The sequence below is a fragment of the Oncorhynchus tshawytscha genome, linkage group LG11, assembly GCF_018296145.1.
Source record: "Oncorhynchus tshawytscha isolate Ot180627B linkage group LG11, Otsh_v2.0, whole genome shotgun sequence".
NCBI classification, from domain to species: Eukaryota; Metazoa; Chordata; class Actinopteri; order Salmoniformes; family Salmonidae; genus Oncorhynchus; species Oncorhynchus tshawytscha.
The window spans coordinates 47744948-47756358 of NC_056439.1; the positions used below are offsets into that span (position 1 = coordinate 47744948).

Consider the following 11411-nt stretch of genomic DNA (forward strand, 5'->3'; position numbering starts at 1 on the left):
GTTCACTGAATGTTTCAATAAGACTGCTAGCTTAGTTTAACTTGTTTGAACTCCAAGCATAGATGGGACACGTGGAAATATATTTCTTAGGCATTTTATTGTGACACAGCATCAGTGAGATTTAAACATATGATCTTCTGTTCTATATCCGTGGAATTAGGCCACTGCGCCACAAGGATGGAGCTAGCAATCCTTTTTTTTTACTCATACAAAGCTGTTCATTGTAGTCTATTCAAACAGACCCCATTTTAAAGGAAACAAGCACTCATTAAATCAAGTGAACACTCCTGAACACACTTAACTCTCTATTCTACATCCTGTTTTGTTGACGCTGAGAATGGAATGAACATTCTTCGAACATTCTCTGAATGTTACTAAAGTTTTTTTTAAATTGCAAAAGAAGAAAGTTCTCTGAATGTTCTGAGAACATTACTTTAAATAGAACCATGAGGAAACCTGTAGGAAACGTTATGCTGAAGTACTGAAATTCCCACAAAGAACAATATTTCTTAAGGTTCTCTGAACATTCTGTGAACATGATGAAACCTGTATGATACGTTATACGTTAGGAAACCATTCCCAGACCCCATGTGGGAAGGTTTAGATGCAAAATAACCATTAGACAACCATGCTCACACCAAGCTCTAAAAAACATATGGTTCTCAGAATGTTATGTGTTAGCTGGGTTATGAGCTTACACCCTAATACCAACTATATAGCTACACTATAGAACCAAATGTCAACTAGGATATTGGTTTTCAGGAAACAGAAAAATCATGATTGACTTTCTATCAGATTGGACGTTGTGACAAAGGTACCATTTCAGAGCATCATTAAGAGGTAAATACTACTCAGTGTTCAGCAGTTACAGTACCTATTGACTTGTTTGTTGACTATTGACACATTTCCCAGGGACAGAGGTACGTAACATACAGTAAATGGTATTGTAATGTGGGATGTGACAAATAACGAGGAACAATTGTTCCGCTGATTTATCGTCCCTGATTATTTGTACAGATTTCACAGTTGTGCGCATTTGAATTTCGATGTGGAGGGGACATTTGGCCCATAGACTTGGCCGAAACATGCTGATTATTTGTACAGATTTCACAGTTGTGCGCATTTGAATTTCGAAATGGAGGGGACATTTGGCCGAAACAACCAAAGAGAGAGAGAGGGTGGAGCTATTTCCCTGCTTCCGCCACTAATTCTAGTTTCACTTTTCATACCTCTCATCTAAAGAACCTAATTGAGTTGCTGGCGGGTGATTTTAATTACGTTTTTTCCATAAAAAATATAAAAAATCTGATTTAAAAAAACAAAACTGGTACAAATACACCTTATGGAACAGCAAGGACCATGAAGAGACACACATACAGGTACAGACACACGCATAAGCACTAGCACACACACTCTAACACACACGTACATTATAATATTGTTTTGTGGTGGTATTGGACATTTTGTATTGTAGATATGTAGTGGTGTAATAGTGTTACATAATGTAATGTTTTATGTTTTGTTTTATATGTAATGTAAGTGCCTTAATGTGTTTGGACCCCAGGAAGACTAGCTGCTGCCTTGGAAACAGCTAATGAGGATCCCTAATAAATACAAATATAATGTTTTCAATTTGAATCTTGTGTTTTCAGCATCCCCCACCATTAAGCTGCTGGTGGAGGACCCCATCGTGGTGAACCCCGGGCAGACCGTGACCCTGGTGTGTGTGACCTCCGGGGGTGATCCCACACCCACACTTACCTGGGTGCACAGCGCAGATGAGCTGCCCAAGAAGAGCGTCCTTAACGGAGGGACCCTCACGTTGCCAGCCATCTCCATAGAAGAAGCAGGCGTTTACAGCTGTGTGGCCAGCAACAACGTGGGCAACCCGGCTAAGAAGTCTACCACCATTGTGGTCCGAGGTAAGGCCTTGGAGGTGTAGGGTAATAGGTTGAGCTCAGATAAGCCCTCAATTATTGCCATTTATACCGGATAAGCTCCCAAAATATTACCAAAATATTCCTTAGGTAGCCTAAGGAAAAGCCTAGCTATGATGATCCAAGGGCCAAACTTTCACATCATTCACACATTGAGGTCAATGGAAGATTTGCACAAACACTGAAGTTACATTCACACATATCTCAAGTTAGAATTCAGGCCTAATAAATTACCCAAGGTAGTAACCATTCTAAAAGGTCATATCAGATGTTTATTGTTGAATTGAATGTGTGAAGAATGCTTGTAAACTGGTGTATTCAGACCAAATATCACCAGTGTGTGTTTGATTCCCCACTAATAGCCTTGCCGCTGGGCTGTGTGTGTAATCAGTGAAGGACTATCTGGTACAGGGATATAACGACCCTCGACCCTCGGGGGACAATGAGGAAAATTAAAGAAAAGAAACACATGCTTACTGTTTGGTGCTCCCACTAGTGTTCTCAGTAGTGCTCCCACTAGTGTTCTCAGTAGTGTTCTCAGTACTGCTCCCAGTAGTGCTCCCACTAGTGTTCTCAGTAGTGCTCCCAGTACTGCACCCAGTAGTGTTCTCAGTAGTGCTCCCACTAGTGTTCTCAGTAGTGCTCCCACTAGTGTTCCCAGTAGTGCTCCCACTAGTGTTCCCAGTAGTGCTCCCACTAGTGTTCTCAGTAGTGCTCCCACTAGTTTTCTCAGTAGTGTTCCCACTAGTGCTCCCTGTAGTGTTCCCACTAGTGCTCCCTGTAGTGTTCCCTGTAGTGTTCCCTGTAGTGTTCCCTGTAGTGCTCCCTGTAGTGTTCCCAGTAGTCTTTCCTGTAGTATTCCCAGTAGTGCTCCCTGTAGTGTTCCCTGTAGTGCTCCCTGTAGTGCTCCCTGTAGTGCTCCCTGTAGTGTTCCCAGTAGTGTTCCCAGTAGTGCTCCCTGTAGTGTTCCCAGTAGTGCTCCCTGTAGTGTTCCCAGTAGTGCTCCCTGTAGTGTTCCCAGTAGTGTTTCCTGTAGTGTTCCCAGTAGTGCTCCCTGTAGTGTTCCCTGTAGTGCTCCCTGTAGTGTTCCCAGTAGTGTTTCCTGTAGTGTTCCCAGTAGTGCTCCCTGTAGTGTTCCCAGTAGTGCTCCCTGTAGTGTTCCCTGTAGTGCTCCCTGTAGTGCTCTCTGTAGTGTTCCCTGTAGTGTTCCCTGTAGTGTTTCCTGTAGTGTTCCCTGTAGTGTTCCCTGTAGTGCTCCCTGTAGTGTTCCCAGTAGTCTTTCCTGTAGTATTCCCAGTAGTGCTCCCAGTAGTGCTCCCTGTAGTGCTCCCTGTAGTGCTCCCTGTAGTGCTCCCTGTAGTGTTCCCTATAGTGCTCCCTGTAGTGTTCCCAGTAGTGTTCCCTATAGTGCTCCCTGTAGTGTTCCCAGTAGTGTTCCCTGTAGTGTTCCCTGTAGTGTTCCCTGTAGTGCTCCCTGTAGTGTTCCCTGTAGTGTTCCCAGTAGTGTTCCCTATAGTGCTCCCTGTAGTGTTCCCAGTAGTGTTCCCTGTAGTGTTCCCTGTAGTGTTCCCTGTAGTGTTCCCTGTAGTGTTCCCTGTAGTATTCCCTGTAGTATTCCCTGTAGTGCTCCCTGTAGTGTTCCCTGTAGTATTTCCTGTAGTATTCCCTGTAGTGCTCCTTGTAGTGCTCCTTGTAGTGTTCCCAGTAGTGTTCCCTGTAGTGTTCCCTGTAGTGTTCCCTATAGTGTTCCCAGTAGTGTTCCCAGTAGTGTTCCCAGTAGTGTTCCCTGTAGTGTTCCCAGTAGTGTTCCCTGTAGTGTTTCCTGTAGTGTTCCCTGTAGTGATCTTTTTTTGTGAGGAAAAAGGAAAAGACAACATGTCTACCAGTACGCCTCTTTTATTGATTCCTATGTAATGATGTTTTTTTACCCAGGCTCCTGTCATATACTCTTGGATGTTTGTGATGCTACTTTACCTCCTCAAATGGACTAGAAATACTTATTCGACAGAGAAGAGCAAACAATCTACTTTATAACCCCACCCACCCCTTTCTCTTGCCTCGGACAAGCACCCACTCAGACTCCCATTTAGGAAGAAGCTGTGAGTCCTATTCTAACGGGGCTGGACCATATGTGATCTATCATGGCTCGCTACGTTAATGGTTTACGTTCATATGTTTGTACGGTCATTAGTACAATCTGAAGTTAATTTGGCTTCATGCGCCTTTAATCATCTTTCTGTCACAAATGTCAGTCATCAAGAAACGTTTCTAGACAGCCAGCTAACAGAATTGTGGGTAACTGACCCCCCAAAAAAGTCATTTTCATTCCATGTGAGGCTCAGATGAACCTGTAACTTGCCGGGGCCACTGCTGCTGCAGCTGTAGCATCTTATTTCACAGTCACGCCCTCTCCAAAGCGGATCGTCTGTGTGCAGAAATCTCCTGGCACCTCGGGACGGATATAAGCTGCAGGTTTTGAGAGGGGATCCATTAATGTCTGTGGAGTCAGTGGAGTCAGTCTTGGGCTCTGACAGCACACTAAGTCGGATAACTGAAAGCTCCACATTTGCATTGGGAAGGAAGAGAGAAAGAGTGTGTGTGTGTGTGTGTGTGTGTGTGTGTGTGTGTGTGTGTGTGTGTGTGTGTGTGTGTGTGTGTGTGTGTGTGTGTGTGTGTGTGTGTGTGTGTGTGTGTGTGTGTGTGTGTGTGTGTGTGTGTGAAAGGAGTGGTGGTTAGTTAAGGGGAGTCAGATGTTTTACCAAGGCAGGAGATCAGTCTGTTGAGAGAAGGACTAGAGGCAGCTCACGCCAGGGTGGTAGAATACCCAGGTCAGGCTTTACTCAGCTCACGCCAGGGTGGTAGACGACCCAGGTCAGGCTTTACTCAGCTCACTCCAGGGTGGTAGAAGACCCAGGTCAGGCTTTACTCAGCTAGAGACCAGGGTGGTAGAAGGCCCAGGTCAGGCTTTACTCAGCTAGAGACCAGGGTGGTAGAAGGCCCAGGTCAGGCTTTACTCAGCTAGAGACCAGGGTGGTAGAAGGCCCAGTTCTGGCTTTACTCAGCTAGAGACCAGGGTGGTAGAAGACCCAGGTCAGGCTTTACTCTGCTAGAGAGACCAGGGTGGTAGAAGACCCAGGTCAGGCTTTACTCAGCTCACGCCAGGGTGGTAGAAGTCCCAGGTCAGTCTTTACTCAGCACACGCCAGGTTGGTAGAAGACCCAGGTCAGGCTTTACTCAGCTAGAGACCAGGGTGGTAGAAGACCCAGGTCAGGCTTTACTCAGCTCACGCTAGGACCAGGGTGGTAGAAGGCCCAGGTCAGGCTTTACTCAGCTACACGCCAGGGTGGTAGAAGTCCCAGGTCAGGCTTTACTCAGCTAGAGACCAGGGTGGTAGAAGACCCAGGTCAGGCTTTACTCAGCTAGAGAGACCAGGGTGGTAGAAGACCCAGGTCAGGCTTTACTCCGCTAGAGAGACCAGGGTGGTAGAAGACCCAGGTCAGGCTTTACTCAGCTAGAGACCAGGGTGGTAGAAGACCCACGTCAGGCTTTACTCAACTAGAGACCAGGGTGGTAGAATACACAAAGGGAAAGGCAATACTGACACCACACACTCAGCATTTTTTGGTTCCCTACAAAGAAAAACCCATCCATCCATTCCATTCTAAGTATTGTTTTGGTTCTTTGTGGCAAGATTGCGACTCTTAGTCTGTAAAAACCTCAAGCAATGTTGAATACTGTAGTGGGATGTCTAGTAACTGTTAAAATATGATACACTTTGTATTAGTGCTCAACGTACTGCATGATCATTACATCACACAACTGGTGTGCCAGTGTAACCCCATGATATGTCAACATAAGACAGACAGACATAACTCATATTGTTGTTATTCACCAACCAAGGAGATTACAACGTCACCACAGCCGTGTTTTTCGGCGATTTTTGTAGACTCTTGTTATAATGGTTGAATAGAAGACAGCTGTCTCCCTGATCCTTTATCAGAGTTCTTTTTACACGGGTTTCAAGGATGACAAAAATAACAGAGAACTGCTCAGACAATAGCCTTGATACGCTCTGTGCAGCTGCTCTGATGGAAGAGGGGTGGTTCATTCAAACTGCTTCTCCCAGATAAGATATCCAGCCTCCAGTGACATGGAGAGACGTTTACAAGCTCTGCCACACTGCCCCGCTGACACGCACAGATGGCAGAATCTCATTTGAGTGGGGGGTGGGGGGGGGTTGAGGAAAGGATGGAGGATAGGCCCAACTGAATAAGCAATATTACAGCTACAGAGGGGGATTGCACTTCAAGTAATCTCACTGTCTTCCTGCCTGCCACTTTACTCTGGGCCCACTTACATTGGGCCTCAATGGTCATTTCAGTAGTGACCTGTCATTGTGCGCTGGGAAAACACCAGAAAAGACAAACATTGGACGATTGTATTGTGGGAGAGTTACTGATGTTAATGGAAGTTTATGATGTTTAATAATAATAGTTACAGAATGCGATTCAGGTGTGCCATTTTGGTTTCCTTGGTATTGGTGAATAGGACTGAAGAGACGAAAGTACTGATGCTCAGAAAAAAAAGAGAGAGAAAATAGATGAAAGGACTGATACTCTGAAAAAAGACAAACGAGGCAGCCACTGAAAGATGCCTGCACTGTGAAAAAGAGACAAACTGTTGAGTGTTTCCGAGAGTGGAGGGTGGATGTAGTAAATCCCGCATCCTGTTTGGAGTAAACTGTCAGGTAATCCCTCAGCCATGATGACACATTGATCTGACAACATCATCAATAACTTTAGCTAGCGTAATACAACCGGACTGCAAAACGCAATATCTTGAGAGAGAGAGAGGGGCCGTTCAGTACTACGGTGCTACGGTGCTATTAAAGGCGTTCAGCAGACGACCGTGCAGGAGGAAATTTACCTGACTCTGTGGTTTCTAACTTATTTAGCAGTTGAGGGGGCAGGCAGGCAAGCAGAGCCAGACTGGAGGTGAGCTGGGCTTGCTGACCATGCACTCTGTCATGAAACCCACGTTTTATTTATTTACACATCATCTCCACTTGGTCTGTTTCTCCATGAGGCAAACAGAATAGGCAGTTGAGATATATTTTGTTTATTTTTTTGGGGGGGGGGGGCAGGCAAACAGTCCAGTTATACGGCATAGCTTCCTTATTTTGATGTGAGTCCTGGGTTGGCGGCAGCGCTGGGGTTTGCCTCAGCAGAAAAGGGCGCCCGTCAATGGTCTTCTCTGGCTGTCAGTCAGGTGTTATTAATGAGTGGGTTGCTATCGAAGAAACTGTCCTCATTTAAAAGCAGGTGGAGGATCAGTCAAAGTGCTCTCTGGTTATGTCATATGTTTGCGGGGTTCAAGTCAATAGTGTTTCTGTACTGTATTTCTCTCACTCTCTCTGGGATCTACTGGAGGTGTGTGTGTGTGTGTGTGTGTGTGGGGGGGGGGTTATCAGTAAAACGCCACAATGGGGCATTTCCTGGCAAATAGGTTGTTATCTATAAAATGTCACAATACGGTGCAGACTGTTCGATATGGCTTAAACCATTGACAACTGCGTGCTGTTTTTTCAGGGATTGTTAAATGAATGTTATAACTATTTGGTTTTAATACCATCACCTCTTAAAGAGCAGAGTCACAACTACACATTTCAGATTATTCCACGTTTAGCTCTATCATCAGAGTTATACGGGAAGTAACTGCATGCTTTTCATGATCAGTAAACATCAACTGATCATGTCATTTCAGATACAGTCCGTGAGGGTAGCCTATCCATATGGCATGTAGCTAGTTAGCTAGCTAAGCTAACAACATGTGTCATTTAGCTTGCTTCATCAGAGATTAGGTTTTTGGACAAAGCCTGACATCGGCACGTCCTGGTAAAGTTGTTTGTTGGACTACCGTCATCACCACTATAGATGGCAAGATAATGTAGCCATCTAGTTCATCCCTTGAAAGTTAGCTTGTTAACTAGCCATCTAGTTCATCCCTTGAAAGTTAGCTTGTTAACTAGCCATATTGACATGATCTGTTATTAGCTTGCTAACTAGCCATCTAGTTTATCCCCTGGAAGTTAGCTTGTTAACTAGCTATCTAGTTTATCCCCTGGAAGTTAGCTTGCTAACTAGTCATCTAGTTTATACCCTGGAAGTTAGCTTGTTAACTAGCTATCTAGTTTATACCCTGGAAGTTAGCTTGTTAACTAGCCATCTAGTTTATACCCTGGAAGTTAGCTTGTTAACTAGCTATCTAGTTTATCCCCTGGAAGTTAGCTTGTTAACTAGCTATCTAGTTTATCCCCTGGAAGTTAGCTTGCTAACTAGTCATCTAGTTTATACCCTGGAAGTTAGCTTGTTAACTAGCCATCTAGTTTATACCCTGGAAGTTAGCTTGTTAACTAGCCATATTGACATGATCTGTTATTAGCTAGCTAGCCAATTTGATTTGGTCCATCAATCAATGTAGCCTATTCATGTCTGTCAGTAGCAATCGTGATTTAACACTCACATTGCTGTCCAGTTAATCACGTGTAATATACACGTTTATACACGTGTAAATAATAATTCTGTAAATTGTACCTTCCTCTATTATACTGATGCTAAAATGTTTATTCTATTCTACTGAGCCATTTACTTTATATTCATATTCTTATTATTATTATATCTTATTGTTGCATTTCGAGAAGGAACCTTCTCACCCCCCAGCAGGAAAATCGAACACACTGCACCTTATTGTGATGTTTTATCGATAACGACCTATTGGGTTGTATAAAGAACAAACAAAAAAATATGTAAAAAATATATATATATATTTAATAATAATAAAGAAGAGATTAAGATGGGCAAAAGAACAGACACTGGACAGATGAACTCTGCCTAGAAGGCCAGCATCCCGGAGTCGCCTCTTCACTGTTGAAGTTGAGACTGCTGTTTTGCGGGTACTATTTAATGAAGCTGTCAGTTGATGACTTGTGAGGCGTCTGTTTCTCAAACTAGACACTCTAATGTACTTGTCCTCTCGCTCAGTTGTGTACCGGGGCCTCCCACTCCTCTTTCTATTCTGGTTAGTGCCAGTTTGCGCTGTTCTGTAAAGGGAGTACTAGTACACAGCATTGTATGAGATCTTCAGTTTCTTGGCTATTTCTCAAATGGAATATCCTTAATTTCTCAGAACAAGAATAGGCTGACAAGTTTCAGAAGAAAGTTCTTTGTTTTTGGCCATTTTGAGCCTGCAATCGAACCCACAATGCTGGTGCTCCAGATACTGAACTAGTCTAAAGAAGGCCAGTATTATTGCTTCTTTAATCAGAACAACGGTTTTCAGCTGTACTAACATAATTACAAAAGGGTTTTCTATTGATCAATTAGCCCTTTTAAAATGATAAACTTGGATTAGCTAACACAACGTGCCATTGGAACACAGGACTGTTCATTAGCAATGTCTACACTGTATTTCGGATCAATTTGATGTTATTTTAATGGACAAAAAAAGTAGCTTTTCTTTCAACAACAAGGACATGTCTAAGTGACCCCAAACTTTTGAACGGTAGTGTATGTTGTGAATTCCCTTTTTTAAAGCCGTGCCTGCCAATCCCTGTGTCACACACATTATCTCTCCCACTGAATGAATTGTGTAACCCTGCCATTCCATCTCTCCTATACTCATACCTGATGAGCACAGAGTACACTGCAGGCGCTTCAGTGGCAGGAAGAAAAGCACTGTGGGACCGTGATTACCATTTGGAGAGATAGACACGCTGTTTCTGATGCTCTCTCCTCTGATCTCCCCTCCTCCCATCCCTTTTCCTCTGCTCTGCTCTCCCCACCACCCATCCCTTCTCTGCTCTTCCTCTCCTCCCCTTTTCTCCCCTCCCGTCCTCTCCTTTCCCCTGCTCTGTTCCGCTCTCTTCTCTGCCTTCTCCTCCCATCATCTCTCTCCCCTCCTTCCCCTCCTCCCTCTTCTTCACTCCTCTCTTCTCCTCGCCTCCTCCTTCTTCCTCTCCCCTCCTCCCTCATCCTCTCCCTTTATCCCTCTTCCTCTCCTGTCCGCCCTCTTAAACTCTCCTCCGCCCTCTCCCTCTCCCCTCCGCGCTCTTCCTCTCCCCTCCGCCCTCTCCCCTCCGCGCTCTTCCTCTCCCGTCCTCTGCTCTGCTCTGCTCTGCTCTCTCTTCCTTTCCTTTTCTCTCTCCCCTAGAGAACTTCTGCAGCTGGCCCCGTCAGCCCATCAGTGTCCACTGGGCCCCGTCTTCACTCTAGGGTCCTGGGCCAGCTATTGCTCCACTCTCACCCACAGCCCTCATTTACAAGTCATTAAAGGAAATAGGATGCGAGCCAAATAAATGATTTAGGAACAAATTTGATGAATATCTGATTAACATGTTGATTTACATGCAGGGCAGCAAATGTAACTGAGCAGCGAAGTGACAGCATTAGAGGGAAGCTGTATAAATAATACCCTCTCTGCCCCCCCCAGTAAAAACGCAGCAGTGTCTCAGGCGGATCACTGCATGCATGCAGGGGGTCAGCTTGACTCACCTTTCATCGGAGAATTTGCAACTTAATCAATAGCGTAATTGAGCCTGAATGGCTGGAGTCTCCTTGCATGAGCACATAAAGCCTCTGAGGTGAGATTGGGAATCTGATGCCCTCGCATGAATACAGCCATTAAAAGAGCTTTTATATGACTACTTATGAGACGGCATGAAACAAGGTTAGACGGTAATCTTCACACAGACAGTCTAGGAAAGTAACTTGTGAGGCAGAGAGTCAAGTTACGGCAAGTCCTAGGTTTAATTTTAATTTGGTAATCTCAACAGAGCTGTTTATCCTGACAATAAACTAACTCTAGCTTGGCTAGGGGTTAGGGTTAAGGCTAAGGGTTAAGGTTAGGGAAAAGGTTATCTAACATTCTAATTAGTTGCAAAGTAGCTCAAATGTAGTAACTATTTGCAAAGTTGCTAATAAGATAAAATGCTTAAATTGTCCGTGATGAGATTTGAATACGCAACCTTTGGGTTGCTAGACGTTCACTTTATAAGCCGACCAATTACCCTCCGTTCATTTTTGCCTTAAGTAACCTTCTTCTGTCTTATGTAACCATACCGAACATAACTTATCATACTCATTTGTGTGTCCCGGATTTACGTGTACTATGTTACGTCCAGTCTATGAGACCAGGCTGAGTTATTGTTACTTATTGTGTATTTATTCCTGGTGATTATTATTTTTTTGATTATTTTTTTCTCTCTGCATTGTTGGGAAGGGCCCATAAGAAAGCCTTTCACTGTTAGTATACATCTGTTGTGTACGAAGCATGTGACTAATTTAATTTAGTGTGAAATATCCTTAATTCTTTTCTTCCATGTAAGTAAAACGGCTTACGTAACTATCGGAGCACGAGGTGGATTCCATTACTTACAAATGTAAATACCATCGAATGCAGCAGGCTGATTCACATCAT

General features: G+C 44.2%; 1 protein-coding gene across 1 annotated transcript in view; it reads left to right on the forward strand.

Moving 5' to 3' along the window:
• LOC112262102 (MAM domain-containing glycosylphosphatidylinositol anchor protein 2) overlaps positions 1 to 11411 on the forward strand; it is a 183723-nt gene that overhangs the window by 86287 nt on the left and 86025 nt on the right. The window contains exon 6 of the mRNA XM_024437812.2: positions 1653 to 1922. Within this exon, the coding sequence (XP_024293580.1) occupies positions 1653 to 1922 (270 nt within the window). The remainder of the gene's footprint in view (positions 1 to 1652; positions 1923 to 11411) is intronic.